The 21,897-nt window shown below is 46.7% G+C and overlaps 1 protein-coding gene across 1 annotated transcript; it reads right to left on the reverse strand.

Annotated features, from left to right (window-relative positions):
- Positions 1-251: 251 nt before the first annotated feature.
- Positions 252-20,693, reverse strand: ZBTB25 (zinc finger and BTB domain containing 25). Its single transcript, XM_075330918.1, has 3 exons — positions 20,584-20,693; positions 16,362-16,539; positions 252-2,692 (listed from the first exon to the last, which is right to left on the reverse strand). The coding sequence occupies exons 2-3, from the start codon at positions 16,532-16,534 to the stop codon at positions 1,558-1,560; spliced, it is 1,308 nt and encodes a 435-aa protein (XP_075187033.1). The 5' UTR covers positions 16,535-16,539; positions 20,584-20,693; the 3' UTR covers positions 252-1,557.
- Between the last annotated feature and the right edge of the window lie 1,204 nt (positions 20,694-21,897).

Consider the following 21,897-nt stretch of genomic DNA (forward strand, 5'->3'; position numbering starts at 1 on the left):
GAGATTATTCTAAAGCGGTGGGGCCGATGCACTGAAAGCCAGGCTACAGGGAAGAAATCAACTTTATTCTTCTCAGCAGCCTCAGGCTTTCAGTTGTAGAGGTGCGGCTTCAGTCACTGCTCGGTATACAGTGAGTGGTGGCTGTAACCACGCCCCGGCACTGATTAACAGCCGTGCATCAGTACAGAGTCGGCTGTCAGTCAGTGTCGGGGTGTGGTTACAGGCGCCTCTCACCATGTACTAAGCGGTGACTGAGGCCATGTCTCTATAACTGAAGCCCAGAGGATGCTGGGAGGAATAAAGTTAATTTCTTCCCGATAGCCCGGCAGCTTTAGAATGCTATTAACCTGCAGATTAGCCCCATAGTTGTAAGTTAATAGTGTTTTTTTGACACTAGAGATTCTCTGTATGGCTTTGCCCAGCAATTAAATATTAAAGTATTTTGATAAGTCAGAAGAAAAGCATTTTTTTTATTTGAAATAAACTATTAAAGAGGATGCCCACTATTTGGACAACCCCTTCTCATTCGCCTTGTTTGCACTCCATAAAAATAAATAACACTATACTCACCTCCTATGGCCGCCGTTCCAGTGATGTCTAAAGTCGTGTTCCCGGAGCCCACGTGACATTATTATGACATAGGAGCTCTGCTAACAGTCAGCGCCCGGCATCTGTCTCCCCACCTTTGGACATTAGAGCAGGAAGTAAGTGCAGCGCTCACATTCTGCTCAAATATACAAAGGCGGGGAGAAGGAAGTCAGCGCTGATTGGTCGCGGGGCTCGCGTGTCATAGCAATGTTATGTGGGTCCAGGGAACGCAGCTTCAGACATCACTGGAAGCACAGCCACATCAGAGGTGAGTATAGGCTTATTTATTTTTACGTGGGCGAACCAGGGGAATGAGAAGGGGACAACCCCTGTAAGCTTTTTTGTAGATTACCTCTAACTATGCCCACCTAATGTGTTGTCAGCACCAATCTCTTATTAAAGGGTTAGTATTAAAAAAAACAAGCAAGGATACAGGATAACTTGCTGATCGGTGGGTTGGTCTGACTGTCCTGAGATCGGGTCTCTGTGTTCGACTTCTGCTCTAATCACAGTCTATGGGACTGCCAGAAATAGCAGAGTGCTGTACTAATTAGTCCCATAGACAATGAATGGAGAAGGGGGTAGAGTATGTACACCACAATGAGACTGCAGAGCCCTATTCTTGGGGTGGTCAGACCTCTAGCGATTAGCAAGTTATCCCCTTGATACCTTGATTTTTGAGGGAAACAACATCCACAGCTGGGATAAAATAATATGCACCAGTATCTGATTTAGTATAAACAAATATAGGCGATACATTCCTTTTATGTGATTCCAATGGAAATTGTTAACTTTTATGCCTTCTATTAGAGAAAAGTAATATTTGATTATGGGAAAAGCCATTTAAACCAATTTCTAAATAATTTCTTCTAAATATAATTCCAACACTTAGGCTGAAACGGTTATCTCTTTCAAAACATGGAAAATATTGAAGGATTTTTTTCCTCACAGAAAACATGCAGATATCTTTTATTCTACAAGGACAGATTCCACATTTTCCTGTGAATCCGTGGGCTCTTCTTCTTCTTCTTCTTCTTCGAGGAATTCGGGAGGATCCAGCAGCAGATCAGAATCTTTCTGGCTGATATCAGCAATATTACTACAATAGCTGTGTAAGTTGTGCTCAATCTGATTCTCAATTTTCTGGTGCTTGTGTGACTTTGTTTTATGCGTGTACACGTGCTCCGCCAATTGGCTCCGTCTTGAAAATCTATGTCCACACACCGTACAATTGAACTTCCTTTTACGTAAAAATGAGAAGTTTAGTTCTATAGGATCGGTGTCTTTCGTGAGAAAAGATAATTGATTGAGTTGGAGCTGTTCTGCGTGGCCTGTGTTTAGAAGTGGCTCTTCACTTTTGTTTAGCAGATAAGCCCCAAGTCGGCAACTATCAGTATTCTCAATGTTTTCCAGTATGGGACGGACCTCTCCTAGATCATCGCTCTCTAGGATAGATGTTGGAACCCCAAATGGAAGTGACTGAGATACGTGAATATGCAAGTGATCTCTCAAAGTCAGGCGGGACTCGAAGTGCTCACCACAGTAATGGCAGGAGTATACTCTGTTGCTGGATGTGATAAGATTGGGCTCAACCTCTTCGGAGGAAGGAAGTGAATGGTGTGGAGACCCTATAGCTTCGGGGTCACCAGTCTCCTGTTTTATGGACCTTACACTCTTTTGGATATCTTCTATCGATTGTACCGTGGCGCCGATCTGGCCCGTAAAATGTGAGCTTTGCTGTTCAGAACCTACACCTTCTAGTCCAATGGCTAGAGACAATTGCAGCTGCGGATGGTCTCCTTGTGGGACTGGTCTGGTTGCGCTTGGTTGGTTCTTCCTCAGGTGTGCACTTTCTTTTGGTGCTTTTTGGGCCGTTGATATCTGAATTCCATATAAGTTAGAAGTCTGTATGGCGTCTGAAGGTAGCACTTGTGTTGGCTCGTTGGTAGGTGTTGCGAGGAGATTAGCGTGGAGAAACTTTACGCCTTCCTCCAATCGGTACTGGTCCACACTTTGTTTGGGACTCTTCCCTGTGTACATGACATGTAAAAGGTAGCTGAATATGTCTGGTTGGATGTCAGTTGGCTGAATCTTAATGCATTCACTGTAGGAAGAAAAAAAACACATTGGAAGAAGGTGAATGGTAATAAAATAATACAATTTCACATGTTGCGTTTTTGCAGAGTTCTTTTTTTTTGGTGCAGACTACATGTGCCATTTGTCTACAGAACATGTTGGTAAAGTTACTTTTACTCAACAAAAATGTTGCAAAAACACCACACAAATGTTATACTGCTTTTCTCAACGTCTTTGCAGTTTCTCATTACTTTTAATGGGTAAAAAATGTTCCAAAAATGCTGAAATTCAGTCAGGAATAAAAACCCCAAACATTCTAAAATCAAAGATTTCTGAAATTTCATTGTTTTGGGCAATTACTATAAAGTGTAGTTTCTTAAAAAAAAATGCACCAAAATACCGTGGCAAAAAACATAATATGTCAACAAATCCTTAGAAGCAAAAAGCAACTACAATAATGACTATAATAATGAAAATGGGATTCTATACCAGAAAATAAACATTTTTATAAAGGCTCAGACTGGTATAAAGCAATAAATTAAGTAATATTCACCTTCACAGATCCTCTGCAGTTCCTTTTTGAGCTCATACCCAATCGCCCCTTTTCTTGAACTTTTATGTTTTTTTATATTTTTAACCCCTTAACGACCGCCGATACGCCTTTTAACGGCGACAAATTAGGGTACTTCTTCCGATCCGCCGCTTTTTAACGGCGGTCGGAAAAAAGGGTCTAGCGCCCCCCAGAGTCAGAAAATTTCCGGGGTCTCAGCTGCCGGGGGTAGCTGAGATCCTGGAGATCATGATTCTGGCCGGTTTTTCCGGTCCCCGCTCACCTGATGACCGGTATACACCGTATACTGATGATCAGGTTACAGTAAATGACCGCGCCGGTAAAAAATCATTTATCTCCCATCTGGCATAAACAAACATGTCAGATGGGAGATAAATCTCATCCCCCGGTCCTCTCCGGTCCCCCGGTATCCCCAAAGTGCCCCCTCCAACCCCCAACCCCCTCCCGAAAATCCAAGATGGCCGCGCGCACCGGCGAGCACAGCAGCGCGCCGGCCGCATTTACACTTTTCTTATGGTTTCTGTCGTATGTGCCATAACACATGCGACAGAAACCTGCTCCCTAGGCCCTGCCGGATCCCCCCCGGTGTTCCCCGGTGTCATACATACCTGTCGGAGCGCTGATCCCCCGCGGCGCCCTCCTCCTTCACAGCAGACGCCGGTGAGTGCGGTCACATGTGCCGAGCAGCTGACAGCTTCCTGTGTTGTGAGACGCTGGCTGCTGCTGCTCGGCACACTGCAGCTGTGACCCAGGGAGGGTGGGTGCAGATTCTTTGCACCCACTCTCCTCAAATGGAGGGTCTGCACTCCTAGAAAATGGGGGATACGTTCCCTGAACGTGCCCCCCATATTCTAGAAGGTCCAGAGTCGACGTGGGACGTCCAAATGGATTACAGCGGATTTTTTTTTCTTTTCTTTTCAATAAATTGGTCAATCAGGGAATGTTTTGGGGAGTGTTTTTTCAAATAAATTTTTTTTTGTTGTCAATTTTTTTTTTATTACTGTCAATTAGTTATGTCGGGTATCTGATAGACGCCGTGACATAACTAATTGCTGGGCTTGATGCCAGGTGACATTACACACCTGGTATCAACCCCATTTATTACCCCGTTTGCCAACGCACCAGGGCGCGGGATGAGCTGGGGCGAAGGGCCAGAATTGGCGCATCTAACGGATGCGCCACTTCTGGGGCGGCTGCGGCCTGCTATTTTTAGGCTGGGAAGAGTCCAATAACCATGGCTCTTCCCACCCTGAGAATACCAGACCCCAGCTGTCAGCTTCACCTTGGCTGGTGATCTAATTTGGGGGGACCCTACGTTTGTTTTTTTTTTTTAATTATTTATTTATAAATAATTTAAAAAATAAAAACAGCTTGGGGAGCCCTCCAAATTGATCACCAGCCAAGGTGAAGCTGTCAGCTGTGGTTTGCAGGCTACAGCTGTCTGCTATACCCTAGCTGGCTATCAAAAATAGGGGGGACCCCACGTCATTTATTTTAATTATTTTTTTTTTCTTTTTGGGCTAAATACAAGGCTAGGCACCCTTTAGTGCCACATGAAAGGCACTAAAGGGCGCCAGCTTAGAATATGCAGGGGGGTGGGACGTTATATATGTTTGACATCTATCCATTCATCCATTGTAACATTTTAGGCTATGTGCCCACAATCAGGGTTTGCAGCGTTTTGGGCGCAGAGTGTTTTCCCTGCGTCCATAACGCTGCATTGTGCAGTAGAAGCACAATTGAAGGATTTTTAGAAATCCCGTGCCCACTGTGCTTCTTTTCTCCGCAGCATAAACCGACCTGTGGCGCAGCTTCCCGAGCCTCAGCATGTCAATTTATGCTGCGGAGATGAGTGTGCTCTACAGGTAGCATAGAGCTCCACAGCAGCCTGAACCCAAATCGTGGGCATGGGCAGCTGCGTTCTCCCGTGGACAACACTCACATCTCTGTAGGAAGGCTGACACTGTGTACTGGACGCCGTGTCGCTGGATCATGGCCACATAGCCTAAAAGAGAGAAATTTGTTGCTACAGCAACATTTTTGTGAAGTACCTGTGGATTCAAAATGCTTACTATACTCCTGAATAAAATCCTTGAGGGGTCCAGTTTCCAAAATGGAGTCACTTGTGGGGGGTTTCTAATGTATAGGTACCCAAGAGGCCCTGCTAATGTGACATGGTGCGCGCAATTTATTTCAACTTTTCCAAAATTCAAATGGTGCTCCTTCCATTCCAAGCCCTCCCATATATCCAAACAGAGGTTTTTGGCCACATATGGGGTATCCCTGCGCTCACAAGAAATTGGATAACAACCTGTGGGGTCCACGTTTTGTTGTTGCCTCTTGAAAAAGTGAGAAATGTGATGCTAAAGAAACATTTTTGTGAAAAAAATGAAAATTTTCAATATGGCAACCTAAGCTTATCAAATTCTGTGAAGTATTCGTGGATTCAAAATGCTCAATATACACCTAGATAAAAGCCTTGAGGTTTCTTGATTCCAGAATGGGGTCACTTGTGGGGGGCATCCACTGTTTAGGCACTTTAGGGGCTTTCCAAATGCGACATAGCGTCCACTAATTATTCCAGCCAAATGTTCAGTCAAATTGCACTCCTTCCCTTCCAAGACCTGCCGTGTGCCCAAACAGTTGATTTCCACCACATATAAGATATCACCAAACTCAGGAGAAATTGCAGAATACATTTCATGGTAATTTTTTTCCTGTTACCCTTGTGAAAAAAAAAGCTACCTGGTTGAAGTAACAATTTTGTGGTAAAATTTTATTTTTTTATTTTCATGGCTCAACGTTATAAACTTCTGTGAAGCACCTGGGGGTTCAGGGTACTCACCAAACATCTAGATAAATTCCTTGAGAGGCCTAGTTTCCAATATGGGGTCACTTGTGGTGGTTTTTTGCTGTTTACGTACCTTAGGGGTCCTCCAAATGCAACATGGTGCCCGCAATCTTTTTCAGCCAAATTTCCTTTCCAAGATTCAAATATTGCTCCTTTCGTTCCAAGCCCTCCCATTTGTCCAAACAAAGGTTTCAGACCACATATGAGGTATCACCGCGCTCATAAAAAAGTGGGTAACAAACATTTGGGTCAAATTTTTGGAATTACCTCTTGAAAAAGTGAGAGAATTGATGCTAAAGCAACATTTTTGAGAAAAAAATTACAATTTTCAATATGACAAAGTAACGTTATCAAAATCTGTGAAGTACCTGTGGGTCCAAAATGCTCAGTATACCCCTCGATAGAAGCCTTAAGGGGTCTAGTTTCCAAAATGGGGTCACTTGAGGGGGGTTCCTGCTGTTTAGGTACCTTAGGGGATCTGTAAAAGCAACATGGTGCCCGCAATCTGTTTCAGCCAACTTTGCTTTCCAAAATTCAAATATTGCTCCTTTCATTCCGAGCTCTCCCATTTACCCAAACAAAGGTTTCTGACCACATGTGGGGTATTGGCGCGCTCATAAGAAAGTGGGTAACAAAGTGTGAGGTCCAATTTTTGGTGTTACCTCTTGAAAAAGTAAGAAAATTAGTGCTAAAGTAACATTTTTAGGTAAAATGTTAATTTTTATTTTTGTTCATTCCATATTACTTTAGTTCCTGTGAAGCACCTGAAGGGTTAATAAACTTCTTGAATGTGATTTTGAGTACCTTGAGGGGTGCAGGTTTTAGAATGGTGTCACTTTTGGGTATTTTCTGTCACCCAGGCCTCTCAAAGTCACATCAAATGGGATGTGGTCCCTAAAAAAATGGTTTTGTAAATTTTGTTGAAAAAGAAGGGAATTTTGTTTACTTACCGTAAATTCCTTTTCTTCTAGCTCCTATTGGGAGACCCAGACAATTGGGTGTATAGCTACTGCCTCCGGAGGCCACACGAAGTATTACACTTTAAAAAGTGTAACCCCTCCCCTCTGCCTATACACCCTCCCGTGCATCACGGGCCCATCAGTTTTGGTGCCAAAGCAGGAAGGAGGAACTTATAAATTGGTCTAAGGTAAATTCAATCCGAAGGATGTTCGGAGAACTGAAACCATGAACCAAAAGAACCCTTCAACATGAACAACATGTGTACACAAGGAACAACAGCCCGAAGGGAACAGGGGCGGGTGCTGGGTCTCCCAATAGGAGCTAGAAGAAAAGGAATTTACGGTAAGTAAACAAAATTCCCTTCTTCTTTGTCGCTCCATTGGGAGACCCAGACAATTGGGACGTCCAAAAGCAGTCCCTGGGTGGGTAAAAGAATACCTCGATAAAAAGAGCCGAAACAAACGGCCCTCTCTTACAGGTGAGCAACTGCCTCCTGAAGGACTCGCCTACCTAGGCTGGCATCTGCCGCCGCATAGGCATGAACCTGATAGTGTTTCGTGAAAGTGTGCAGACTCGCCCAGGTAGCGCTGACACACCTGCTGAGCCGTAGCCTGGTGACGCAATGCCCAGGATGCCCCTACGGCTCTGGTAGAATGGGCTTTCAGCCCTAAAGGAATCGGAAGCCCCGAAAACGGTAGGCTTCAAGAATCCGTTCCTTGATCCACCGAGCCAAGGTTGACTTGGAAGCCTGCGACCCCTTACGCTGGTTAGCGACAAGGACAAGGAGCGCAGCAGAACGGCGCAGGGGCGCAGTGTGCGAAATGTAGAGCCGGAGTGCTCTCACAAATCTAAGAAGTGCAAATCCTTTTCACACTGGTGAACTGGATGAGCCAAAAGAAAGTAAGGAGATATCCTGATTGAGAAGAAAAAGGGGGATACCACCTTAAGTAGGAATTCCGGGACCGGACGCAGGACCACCTCGTCCTGGTGTAACACCAGGAAGGGGGCTTTGCATGATAGCGCTGCTAGCTCCGACACTCTCCGAAGTGATGCGCCTGCCACTAGGAAGACCACCTTCTGCGAAAGGCGTGATAGCGATAACTCCGAGGACGCTAAGAGCCAGGCCACAATGGCCACGCAGTGAGGTTGAAGGCCGCAGAATTCAGATGGAAAATGGCCCTTGAGACAGCAAGTCTGGTCGGTCCGGGAGTGCCCACGGGCGACCCACCGTAAGGTGTCACAGATCCAGGTATCACGACCTCCTCGGCCAGTGTAGAGCAACGAGGATGGCGCGGCGGCAGTCGGACCCGATTTTGAATGACACTCTGGGCAGCAGTGCCAGAGGGGGAAATACATAAGGCAGTCGAAATTACGACCAGTTCTGAACTGATGCGTCCGCCGCCAGCGCTCTGTGCTGGTGGTTGATGCACGCGACCGCCGTGGCGTCGTCCGACTGTATCCGGATCTGCCTGCCGTCCAGCCACCGCTGGAACGCCTTTAGGGCTAGCCACACTGCCCTTAATTCCAGAACATTGATCTGAAGGGAGGACTCCGTCGGAGTCCAGGTTCCCTGAGCCCTGTGGTGGAGGAAGACCGCTGTCCACCCTGACACTCTCGTCCGCCCAGGATGGGAGCAGGAAGGATTTTTCTTTCGACAAGAAGTGGGAAGAAGCAACCACTGAAGAGAGGTTTTGGCTGCCAGAGAAAGAGAGACGTTCCTGTCTAGGGACGTCGACCTCCTGTCCCATTTGCGGAGAATGTGCCATTGGAGTGGACGCAGATGAATACTGCGCAAAGGGAACTCCATTGCTGCCACCATCTTCCCTAGGAAGCGCGTGGGGCGCCTCAAGGGGTGTGACTGGGCCCGAAGGAGAGAGTGCACCCCTGTCTGCAGCGAACGCTGTTTGTCCAGCGGAAGCTTCACTATCTCTGAGAGAGAATGAAACTCCATCAAGAGGTAAGTCAGTGATTGGGTCGGTGTCAATTTTTACTTTGGGAAATTGATGATCCACCCTAACCTCTGGAGAGTCTCCAGAGCAATGTTCGAACCGTGTTGACATGCCACCCGAGAGGGTGTCTTGACTTAGGAGATCGTCTGAGACAGGGATCACCGAGTGTCCCTGAGAGTGTAGGCCCGCCACCACTGATGCCATGACCTTGGTGAAGCCCCGTGGGGCTGTCGCCAGGCCGAAAGGCAGAGCCACGAGCTGAAAGTGTTCGTCCCGGATGGCGAAACACAAGACGCGTTGATGCTCTGGTGCAATCGGAACATGGAGATAAGCATCCCTGATGTCGATTGATGCTAGGAAGTCTCCTTGGGATCGAGACGATGACAGAGCGGAGAGATTTCATCCGAAAAAGTCTGGTTCTCACGTGTCTGTTGAGCAGAATGAGGCCCAGAACTGAACGGAATGATCCGTCCCTTTTTTGGTACCCCGAACAAGTTGGAGTAAAACCGCGACCACGTTCTTGAAGCGGAACGGGGATCACAACTCCATCTGCCGTCAGAGTTCACCGGCTGAAAAAATGCATCGGTTCGCTCGGGGGGCGGAGATGTTCTGAAGAAACGAGTCGGAGGACGAGAGCTGATCTCTATCCTGTAACCGTGAGACAGAATGTCTCTCACCCATCGGTTTTGGACATGTGGCCACCAGGCGTCGCAAAAGCGGGAGCCACCGACCGAGGTCGCGGTCTTGGTTAGGCCGAAGTCATGAGGAAGCCGCCTTGGAGGCGGTTCCTCCGGCGGTCTTTGTAATACTTGACTTAGACCGCCATGCAGAAGAGTTCCTCTGGCCCTCCTCTGACCTGTTGGACGTGGAGGAACGGAACTTGGCTGAGGACCGAAAGGACCGAAACCTCGATTGTATTTTTCGTTGCTGAGGTCTGTTTGGTTTGGACTGGGGTAAGGACGAGTCCTTTCCCTTGGACTGTTTAATAATTTCATCCAATTGCTCGTCAAACAAACGGTCGCCAGAAAATGGCAAACCGGTTAAGAACTTCTTGGAAGCAGAGTCTGCCTTCCATTCACGTAGCCACATGGCCCTGCGGGCTGCCACCGAATTGGTGGATGCTACCGCTGTACGGCTCGCAGAGTCCAGGAACGGCATTCATGGCGTAGGACGAAAAACCTACGCTTGAGAAGCCAAGGACACAACCTGCGGGGCGGAGGTACGTGCGACCGCATTAATCTCAGCCAGAGAAGCTGAGATAGCTTGGAGTGCCGTCACGGCTGCGAAGGCCGGAGCAAAAGATGCGCCTCAGTGGCATCCATGAGAGATGAACCATGCCACTAATACTACGGATCTAGCCGCCAGTCTGGAGACTGGAGGATCCACCTTGTGACACTGTGCCCAACCCTTAACTACGTCAGGGGGGGAAAGGGTAACGTGTGTCATTAAGGCGCTTAGTAAAGCGCTTGTCCGGAAAGTTCTGTGCTTCTGGACAGCCTCTCTGGAGTTAGAGTGATCGAAAAAAACGCACTCCGTGTACGTTTGGGAAACCTAAACTGGTGTTTCTCCCGCTGTGAAGCCGACTCCTCCATAGGAGAAGATGGGGGAGAGAGGTCTAGCACCTGGTTGATGGACGCTATAAGGTCATTTACTATGGCGTCCCCTTCAGGTGTATCCAGATTGAGAGCAACGTCAGGGTCAGAGCCCTGAGCTGCGACCTCCGCGTCATTCTCCCGAGAGTCCTCAAGCTGAGACCCCGAACAGCGTGATGAAGTCGTGGAAGGTTCCCAGCGAGCCCGCTTAGCCTGTCTGAGGCCGCGGTCCGTGTCGGAGTTCTCACCGTGGGATCTGGGTGTTACCCCAGGAGCCCCTTGTTGTACCGACCCAGAGGGGCCTGGGAGCGATGAACTCACAGCACCCTGGCCCTGTGTTACCGGTCTGGACTGCAAAGCTTCCAGTAACTTAGCAGCCCCTCTGTCCATAGACTGGGCCATGGAATGTGAAAACGACTCCGAGAGTTGCTCAGTCAAACGTGCAAACTCTGTCCCTGCCATCTGTGCAGTGGAAACCGGTGGTACCACCTGAGCCGAGGGTCCCACCAGTGCCGGACGCTCCGGCTGAGTGAGTGCCCCAGGGGCCAAGCATTGTACACAATGATAGGTGGAACCTGCCGGCAATATAGCCGCACAAGAGGTACAGGTTGCAAAGAAAGCCTGTGCCTTGGCACCCTTACTGTTTGCGGACGACCTGCTGTTGTCACCTCTTAGAGTAATCAGTGAGGGTATACAGCCAAAAGCAAATAGTGCTGCCGAACAGTGAAATCATATACCATCTAAATATATATATATATATATACACTTCGGCACCCAAGGGAGGCCAGCACCTGATTGGGAAACTGGTGCCCCCCAGTGCTCAGTGAGGGGGGAGGAGGATACCAAGTATGCTCCAGCCCTCACTGCCGACGTCCAGTCGGCCGTCCCGTCGTTACCCCTGACTGGCAGGCCCGGGAACGGGAGTATATGGTACTAGGCCGCAAGAGCCGGGGACTAAAGTTAAAAACGCTGCCGGCAAACAGGCGCGGTCGGCGCGGTATTCCCGGTCTCACAAACCACACAGCAACCGCTGTGGCGTTTGTAACCCAGGTGCTGCATGCAGCGTCCCAAAGGGGACACAGAGTACCTTATGGATGCAGGGCTCTGTCCCTGATGATGTCCAGTCTCCTGTCCGTCAGAATCCCTCAGGGGCTGCGGATGGAGCCCGGTCCCAGTGCATGGCGACCGGAGGAACCCCCTCTCCCAGAGCTGCAGAGCACATTGTGAGATCCTTCCACCGGCAGAATCATACTGAGACCCATATAACAATGGCTGCCGGCCTTCCGAGGGGAGGAGGGAGCCGTGGGCGTGAACCACAAAAGTGCGGGAATCTTGCCCCATAGTGATCAGTGAGGGGGGAGGAGGACAGCGAAGTGTGCTCCAGCCCTCACTGTCGGCGTCATACCGACCGTCCCGCCCTTCCCCCTGACTGGCAGGCCCAGGGGCGGGAGTTTAATACACTAGGCCGCAAAAGCCGGGGACTAAAGTAAAAACCGCGGCCGGCAAACAGGCACGGTCGGTGCGGTAGTCCCGGTCAAAAAACCACACCGCAGTCGCTGCGGCGTCTGAAGGCCAAGGTGCTTCATGCACCGTCCCAAAGGGGACACAGAGTACCTGTAGATGCAGGGCCATGTCCCTGACGATACTCAGTCTCCTGTCCGGCAGATTCCCCCAGGGGCTGCGGATGGAGCCCGGTCCCAGTGCCTGGATGACCGGTTAGGATCCCACTTCACCCAGAGCCCCTAAGGGATGGGGAAGGAAAACGGCATGTGGCTCCAGCCTGTGTACCCGCAATGTGTACCTCAACCTTAACAGCACTGCCGACTCAGTGGGGTGAGAAGGGAGCATGCCGGGAGCCCTGTTAGGGGCCCTCTTTTCTTCCATCCGATATAATCAGCAGCTGCTGCTGACTAAAATGTGGAGCATTGTGTGAATGTCAGCCTCCTTCGACACAAAGCATAAAACTGATGGGCCCGTGATGCACGGGAGGGTGTATAGGCAGAGGGGAGGGGTTACACTTTTTAAAGTGTAATACTTTGTGTGGCCTCCGGAGGCAGTAGCTATACACCCAATTGTCTGGGTCTCCCAATGGAGCGACAAAGAAATGGGAAATTGCTGATGAACTTTGAACCCTTCTAACTTCCTAACCCCAAAAAATTTTGTTTCAAAAATTGCGCTGATCTAAAGTAGACAAGTGGGAAATGTTATTTATTAACTATTTTGTGTGACATAACTCTCCGGTTTATGGGCATAAAAATTAAAAGTTTGAAACTTGCAAAATTTTTAATTTTTTTGTCAAATTTCAGATTTTTTCACAAATAAAATAAAAATATATCATCCTAAATTTACCTCTAACATGAAGCCCAATATGTCACGAAAAAACAATCTCAGAATCACCGGGATCCATTGAAGCGTTCCAGAGTTATAACCTTATAAAGTGACACTGGTCAAAATTGCAAAAAATGGCCTGGGCATTAAGTACAAATCTGGCTTCGTCCTTAAGGGGTTAAAACATTTTTTCTTTACTTTTCACTGTTATTAATATTCCCCTTAGGGGACTATAACTTGCGGTCATCTGATCACTTGTGCTATGTACAGTATTGCCATAGCATTGCTGTATATAGTGAAAATCAGTCTCCTTTGAAGCCTGGCCACAGGTAGGTTTCAGAGAAGCAATATAATGACAAGCAAAGGTCTTCTGCAGACCCCTTGCCATCATAGCAACCCATTGGTGCCCCTCAATCACATCATGGGTGCGCCCTCATGCCAGCACGATAGTACCCGCCCCCGTCGCAGCAGCGATATCTTGTGATAGCAGCCGTAGCGAACATTATCGCTACGGCAGCTTCATATGGACTCACCTGCCCTGCGACGTCGCTCTGGCCGGCGACCCGCCTCCTTATTAAGGGGGCGGGTCGTGCGGCGTCATAGCGACATCACACGGCAGGCGGCCAATAGAAGCGGAGGGGTGGAGATGAGCGGGATGTAAACATCCCGCCCACCTCTGTCACTCCGCATAGCCGGCGTGAGCTGCAGGACGCAGGCAGGAGATGTTCCTCGCTCCTGCGGCTTCACACACAGCGATGTGTGTTGCCGCAGGAACGAGGAACAACATCGTACCTGTCGCAGTCGCGTAATTATGGAAATGACTGACGCTACACCGATGATACGATTACGACGATTTTGCGCTCGTTAATCGTATCATCTAGGATTTACACACTACGATGTCAAGTGCGACGCCGGAAGTGCGTCACTTTCGACATGACCCCTCCGACATCGCACCTGCGATGTTGTAGTGTGCAAAGTGCCCCTTAGTCCCAAAGTAACAATGAGAAAACGCTAGCAAGCACTCAGTATCACAGAAAATAAAACCCAAATGGTAACAAAATAAGGCTGGTTTCACACTACGTCTTTTTAACATCCGTCCTTAACGTTATTTTAGCGGACAAGCGGATCCAGTGCAAATGCGTTTTCATTTCAATGCATTTGCAATGGACTCGCGTTAACATCCGTTCACCTGCGTTTCCGTGCGTTATTGTCAGGATCCAGTGACTTGCAGTTTTTTAACATGTTTCAAAAACGCTACTTGTAGCGTTTTTGAGCTCCGTCCAAATACTGCAAATTGCTGGATCCTGACTATAACGCACGCAAACGCAGGTGAACGCTGGCATGCTGATAGACAGGATCCTGCTTTTGTACTGAGCATGCCCAGAAAGTACTGAGCATGCCCAGAACCAGTCTCGCGTGATCTGTCTCTCCCTCCTCTTCCCTCCCTCACCCTCTCTCTCTCTATCTGTCTTTCCCCCTTCCTCCCTCCCTCCCTCTCCCCCACCTGAGAGCTGCGGACACTCGTAACCAAGGTAAATATCGCGTAACCACTTCTCTTAGTTACCCGATGTTTACGTTGGTTACGTGTGCAGGGAGCCCGGCTCCTAGCAGCTGCAGACACTCGTAACCAAGATAAATATCGGGTATCCAAGGCCGATGTTTACCTTGGTTACCAGCGTCTGCAGCTGTCAGAAGCCTCCTCCCAGTCTAGTTCCCCTCACTCCCGATCACATGACTCCAATGCCCGCCCCTAAACATCCAGTGCAGGATCCTGCAAAATAACATATGCGTTTGCATACGTTATTTGCTGTAAAAGCAGGATCCGTACTTCCGCTAAAAAAACGTTTTCAACGGATGTTAAAAAGACGTAGTGTGAAACCAGCCTAAGAGGATGTGGTGCAACACATGACATTCAAGAAACAATGTAGAAAATCAGATTGCATTCACCATCCGTAAAAAACATCTTTATTCAGAGTACATTGGGTGCATAGACAACAGCGTATCGCATGCTCCACATGCTTCTGCTCCTCTCCCTGTAGAAGTGTGTGGAGCAGGCGAAACGGCTGTTGTCTGTGCACCCTGCGTCATTGCCATGCAGTCCTGCCCGGAGTTTTAAAATACTCTGAATAAGGCCCTGTGCGCACTAGAAAAAGGATTTTTCTCAAGAAATTTCTTGATAGTGAAAGATTAGCGCACTTGCATTCAGCTATTTTTTTTTTCCATAGGTTTTGCTGGGGAATGTCTGCAGAAAGGTTACAACCGTTTTCTCAAGAAATTTCTGCAGCAAAAATGCGGGTAAAAACGCAGTTTGCGCACAGGGCTTAAAGATGTGTTTTACGGATGGTGAGTGCAATCTGATTTTCTACATTTTTTATAAATCTAAGTCCTCTGCCCCCCGTATTATTCTCACCCTTCAGCGTTTGAATCATCCTTTTTCGGGGCCGCATCAGTTCTGCTGTGCCATCTTGTGCCCGCAAATTCTGACTGGCTGAAAGTCAGGAGTTACGACTAAAGCTCTCAATACATCTCTATGAGAGCCAGAACGAGGCCAGAACAAAGCTCTCATAGACTTGTATCAATCTGTGACCTCTGGTTTCATGAAGCACTGCAGCTGCCGGCAGGTCACAAATCTCTGGAGACAAACTGGAGTGGCGGCGATAGAAGATGAATCTGCCGGAGGGTGAGTATAAGACCGGAGGGAGAAGAGTTAGGCGGGCTTTGCACGTTGTGACATCGCAAGCCGATGCTGCGATGTCGCTCGCGATAGTCCCCGGCCCCATCGCAGGTACGATATCTTGTAATAGCTGGCGTAGCAAAAATTATCGCTACGCCAGCTTCACATGCACTCACCTGCCCTGCGACCGTCGCTGAGGCCGGCGACCCGCCTCCTTCCTAAGGGGGCGGGTCGTGCGGCGTCATAGCGATGTCACACGGCAGGCGGTTAATAGCGGCGGAGGGGCGGAGATGAGTAGGATGTAAACATCCCGCCCACCTCCTTCCTTCCGCATAGCCGCCGGCGGCAGGTAAGCTGATGTTCCTCGCTCCTGCGGCGTTATACACAGCGATGTGTGCAGCCGCAGGAGCGAGGAACTACATCGTACCTGTCGCTGCAGCGAAATTACGAAAAAGTCGGAGCCTGCAACGATGATACGATAACGACGCTTTTGCACTCGTTAATCGTATCATCTAGCATTTACACACTACGGTCTCGAAAGTGACGCCGGAAGTGCGTCACTTTCGATTTGACCCCACCGACATTGCATGTGCGATTATGCAACGTGCAAAGCCGCCCTTAGATTTAAAGCATCACTCCAGTGGGAGTGGAGCTTTAAGTGTTGCAGCATTGTTAAACCTCTTTATGAAATGGCATATAGAAATGGAGAAGAGTAGAAGAAAATAAGAAAAAAACAAAACATCAAACTTGGAAGATAAATAAATCTCAGCACCTGCTCTGATGGATGAAGATCATCTTGAAATAGTTGGAAAAGGCAGCAAGAACAGCCCTGTGCGCTTTAAAATACACGTCCCCTATAGCTACTGTGCAATCGCAGAGGAATCCAAACTCGCGCTGCATGTTCAGCTGCTGGAGAAGAACCATGCTGTGGCTAGACTGATCCATCCTTCCTGCAAAGAAAAAATAACTATTGAGAAAAGTGTATAGGAAAGAGAGAATTGGTCCAAAAAGTATCCAGTTGCACCAACTGATGCCTGTAATACACCAGTTTTAGGATTAGGCTTTAAATATGAACTTGTGTAATCAGCAGATATAATGGGACGTTTGTTTTTTTTTAACGTGGACTATAGGTGAGCAGAAAGCACGGACATGTGAACAGCCTCATACAATATGTGTCCATGAAAAAAGAACAACAGCAAACAAATGAGTATGTTAAGGGTAGGAACGCACTTTGCGTCCTCCTACTTACAGTTTAGAACGCACGTTTTGGGCTTAATTGATTTGACCAAAGTTGCCTTTTTCTTAAATTTAGCGCTGAAAACGCATGCGTTTTTGCCACGTATTTGATGCGTTTTCAGCGCTTTTTATCTGCGTTTCCACCTGCGTTCTGATAGTTGCGTTTTGAACATAAAGACACTGCTTAATAAAGTTTAAATAGTCAAAATCTTAGAAAAAATGGTAAAAAAAGAATCAAATCTATAATCATAGAAAAAAATCATGAAATTAAATTATGTTCATTAAATGATTGCGGTAATATGATATTTTACGGAAAAATTGCAATAAAGTATTATTTTCCTTAATATAAATTGTCGGACTATGTGTGTGTGTAAAGGGACTTATGAAATCATTATTTTATTGTCCAAAACGCATGCTTTCTGCACTGAAAAAGCAGGTAAAACGCAGGAATTTGAAGGAATCTTGGTTTTTACCATTTCTCATTGACTTCAATGTTAGCAAAATGCACCCAAAATGGCAAAAACAACTGACATGCTGCTTCTTTGAACGCATGTTTTTTGCCACAAAATATGCAAATTAAACGCAAAAAAAAAATCCAATTTTTCCATAGACTTTGCTGGTAAATCAAAACGCATGCCTTATGGCAAGAAAAAGGTGCTTCTCAAAACGGACCTAAAAAGCACCTAAAACGCAGGTAAAACCGCAAAGTGCGTTCCTAGCCTTACACTTTGTAAAAAACACTCAAAAGAATTATCCTATTTATTTCAATGTAAAAACATGTAAAGCGCTGTGGAATTAATAGCGCTATATAAATGAATAAATAAATATTATTATTATTATTGCACTGAGGAGAGGCAAGATCCCGAAACACGTTTCTGAGAATAAAGATTCTGGTTTGGCTTTTATCCTGTCATATAGAAAGTCTTGTTACGGCTGTGTGTGCACGCGGCATATTTTTTTTTTTTTTGGTGCAGTTTCTTGTCCAAAACTGCATGTGTTTTCTTCTCAGGAAAGTCTCTGAGAAATCAGGTAAAACATATCTTTGTACCGTGTTAGCCAGTAGAGATAAAAACATTTTTTTTATCTGAGAAATCAGAAATGCTGTACGCACGTTGCTTTTTTTTTCTTTGCAGTTTTTGGTGCACAAAAAAACTCAATTATTTGTGCATTTTTGTCCTGCATTTTTTAACCCTTCCAACCATTGATTTCACTCAAAAAAATGCATGGGACAAAAACATGCAAAAAACACATTAAAAACACATGCATGTTTTTAGTTACTTTTTTTGCCACAAGGTGCAGCATTTTTAGTAAGCATATTTTCTGCAGTGTGCGCATATACCCTCAGGCTATGTGCCCACGCTGCGGAAAATGCGCGGATTTTGCCGCAGATTTCTGGCGGAAAAGCCGCGGATTTTCCAGAAATCTGCAGCACAGCTACTCCCCAGCCATTTCTATGGCATTTGGGAAATGCTGTGCCCACGCTGCGGATTTTTCCGCAGCGGAAATCGTGCGGATTTTCGTGCGGAAAAATCTGCAGCATGTCAATTATTGTTGTGGATTTTGCCTATTCAATTGAATTAAAAAAAATCGCAAAATCCGCAACAAAATCCGTGTCAAATCCGCACCTATGAAAAGGTGCGGATTCCGGGGGAAAGCTGCGGATTTTGATGCAGAAAAATCCGCAGATACAGAGTCCCGTGGGCACATAGCCTAAGGGTATGTTGCCCATGGGAGCTTACACCTGCGGATTTTGCCGCGGAAAACCTGCGGATTTATCTGGATTTTCTAAATAAATCCGCAGGTTTCAGCAAGTACAGACACTCCCCATGTTATCCTGTGGGACATGGAGACTGTCTGTGTCCATGCTGCGGTATGTGCGGCTGCGGAACATGCTGCGGATGTCCCGCAGCCGCACATAACTGCATGTCAATTATTCTTGCGGAAATACCTGCGGAAATCCTGGCCCTCCGCTATGGAGACAGAGGCCGGGACTTCCGCAGGTAATCCGAATGAATGTCCGCAGGTTTCCGCAGATATATTGCTGGAATCCCGCAGCTATGTATAGCTGCGGATTCTGGGGAGCTGCTGCAGGAAACCTGCGCTTGTACCTACGGATATATCCGCAGATGCGAGCTCCCGTGGGCACATAGCCTAAGGCATCGCACACACGTTTTCCATGGACGTGTTGAAGGCGCATATGGCTCTCCGTGTGCCGTGATTTTGGTACCCGTGTGTTCTCCATGTTTTCACAAAAAGTTGTTTACGTCACAAAACGGTTGGGCCCTGAGCACACAGTGAGGTTTTTTTTTTTTAAGAAATCTGCATCAAAATCTGCATGCCTATCCTTATCCTAGCAAAGTCTATCAGATTTCTGAACTGCTGTGTACATTTCGCTTTTTTTTGTTGCAGATTTGGTGCAGAAAAATAATCTGCAGCATGTCAATTGTTCCAGCGTTTTTTTTAGCCCTTACAGCCACTGACTTCACTAAAAAAAAACGCATGGAAAAAAAATGCACCAATAACACACTAAAAACACGCTTTTTTGGTGTTTTTCTGCCAGAAGGTGCAGATTTCGTGCAAAAAAAATTCTGCGTCAAATTTGCAGCGTGTGCACATACCCTTGCTCGAAAAATTCAGACATACGGATTTTTTAAAAATAAGTGTACTGGAGAATTCAGGTGTGTAAACCTTAGCCAAAATGGCTGACATAAAAAAAAAAATACCCACATAAAAATGTGATTGTAAAAATGTCATAAAGGAAGAAAGCGAAATAATGAATGATAATAAATAATAATAATAAAAATAATAAATAATATAATAATAAAAAATATAAAAAATATATAGATATAATATATAAATATAAATAAATATAATATATATATTACTCGTATATATATATATATATATATATATATATATATATATATATATATATATATAAATATATATATACATATATATATATATAAAAATTATAAATATATATATATAATAATATAAATTATAAGAATATAAAAATAATAAATTATAATAATAATAAATAATGAATTGCAAAAAGCATTTTCAGTTTTTCACGCAATTCACGAGACGTGAAAAATTTTGGTATAAAAAAAATCGTGAGCGAAAAAGTGACAAAAAAAGATGAAGGGCGGATTTTTTCATTTTGTTTGCATTTTTTGTGATCGTAGCTTTTTCTTTATTTAGATTTCATCCGTTGTTTCACATTTTGAAGAATATGACTCAAAAACTTCAAGTTGAGTAAAAAAAAACGAGACGAGACAAAAGGGGGAGCGAATGAATCTGAAACAAATCGTCTTCCCGACGCGGTTTCGGTCACGCAGATTTGCCGCACGTTTTTGGGGTGCACAAATGAACACATGCATCACCTGAGAGTGCAAAAAAGATGTGAATTTGAGGTAAAACCATATTATGTGGAGACTGGGAGAAAAATGTCTTCCTGCTACACAGAAACCTAGTTATGACTTGTATTTTATTATCACTTCCATACACAATCCCTGGTGAAAGGCATAAAAAATGGTAAATTCTACAGAAAATACTGATCAAATAACCCCCACGCACATAATACACAGAGAGGAGGGCGGTGAGGTAACAACAAGCCCGTGTTGTCAGTCAGCACCACAGACACGGCCATGTTGTTGTTGTCACTGCGGCGGAGAAGCCCCGCCCCCTGCTCTTTCCCGCCCTTTCGCATGGAAAATTCCACAGGAAGCGAACGAGAAACGGCTCCCAGCGCTTACCCACAATGCCCCGCTCCCCGTGCTCTCCTATCCGCGCGCAGTACAGGCTGCGGCCGCTGCTGGAGACACCGGCTGGGCGGGCAGCTCACGGCCTGGGCTCTGACGTCCTCACGTACGGACGAGATGGGGGGAGGGGGGCAGTGTCACATGACCAGGAGCCGCCGCAGATGTCCTGTGTGTTTGTGTGAGATGTAACAGACAGTCTATGGCAGAGCTGCCTGATAGCCGGTCCTGAGACACTGACAACCATTCCTGAGACACTGACAACCATTCCTGAGACACTGACAACCATTCCTGAGACACTGACAACCATTCCTGAGACACTGACAACCATTCCTGAGACACTGACAACCATTCCTGAGGCGCTGACAACCATTCCTGAGGCGCTGACAACCATTCCTGAGACACTGACAACCATTCCTGAGACACTGACAACCATTCCTGAGACACTGACAACCATTCCTGAGGCGCTGACAACCATTCCTGAGACGCTGACAACCATTCCTGAGACGCTGACAACCATTTCTGAGACGCTGACAACCATTCCTGAGACACTGACAACCATTCCTGAGACACTGACAACCATTCCTGAGGCGCTGACAACCATTCCTGAGACACTGACAACCATTCCTGAGACACTGACAACCATTCCTGAGACACTGACAACCATTCCTGAGACACTGACAACCATTCCTGAGGTGCTGACAACCATTCCTGAGACACTGACAACCATTGCTGAGACACTGACATCCATTGCTGAGACGCTGACAACCATTCCTGAGACACTGACAACCATTCCTGAGACACTGACAACCATTCCTGAGACGCTGACAACCATTCCTGAGACACTGACAACAATTCCTGAGACACTGACAACCATTCCTGAGACACTGACAACCATTCCTGAGGTGCTGACAACCATTCCTGAGACACTGACAACCATTCCTGAGACGCTTGACAACCATTCCTGAGACACTGACAACCATTCCTGAGACACTGACAACCATTCCTGAGGTGCTGACAACCATTCCTGAGACGCTGACAACCATTCCTGAGACACTGACAACCATTCCTGAGACACTGACAACCATTCCTGAGGCGCTGACAACCATTCCTGAGACGCTGACAACCATTCCTGAGGCGCTGACAACCATTCCTGAGACACTGACAACCATTCCTGAGACACTGACAACCATTCCTGAGACACTGACAACCATTCCGGAGGCGCTGACAACCATTCCTGAGACACTGACAACCATTCCTGAGACACTGACAACCATTCCTGAGACACTGACAACCATTCCTGAGACACTG

This window comes from Anomaloglossus baeobatrachus, chromosome 12 (genome assembly GCF_048569485.1).
Source record: "Anomaloglossus baeobatrachus isolate aAnoBae1 chromosome 12, aAnoBae1.hap1, whole genome shotgun sequence".
NCBI lineage: Eukaryota > Metazoa > Chordata > Amphibia > Anura > Aromobatidae > Anomaloglossus > Anomaloglossus baeobatrachus.

Coding starts and splice junctions, on each gene's coding strand:
- ZBTB25 (XM_075330918.1), bottom strand. CDS start 16,534: ATGGATCAGTCTAGCCACAGCATGGTTCTTCTCCAGCAGCTGAACATG. Junction 2,693..16,361: donor ATCTTCATCCATCAGAGCAG/GTGCTGAGATTT, acceptor TTCTTCCTACAG/TGAATGCATTAAGATTCAGC.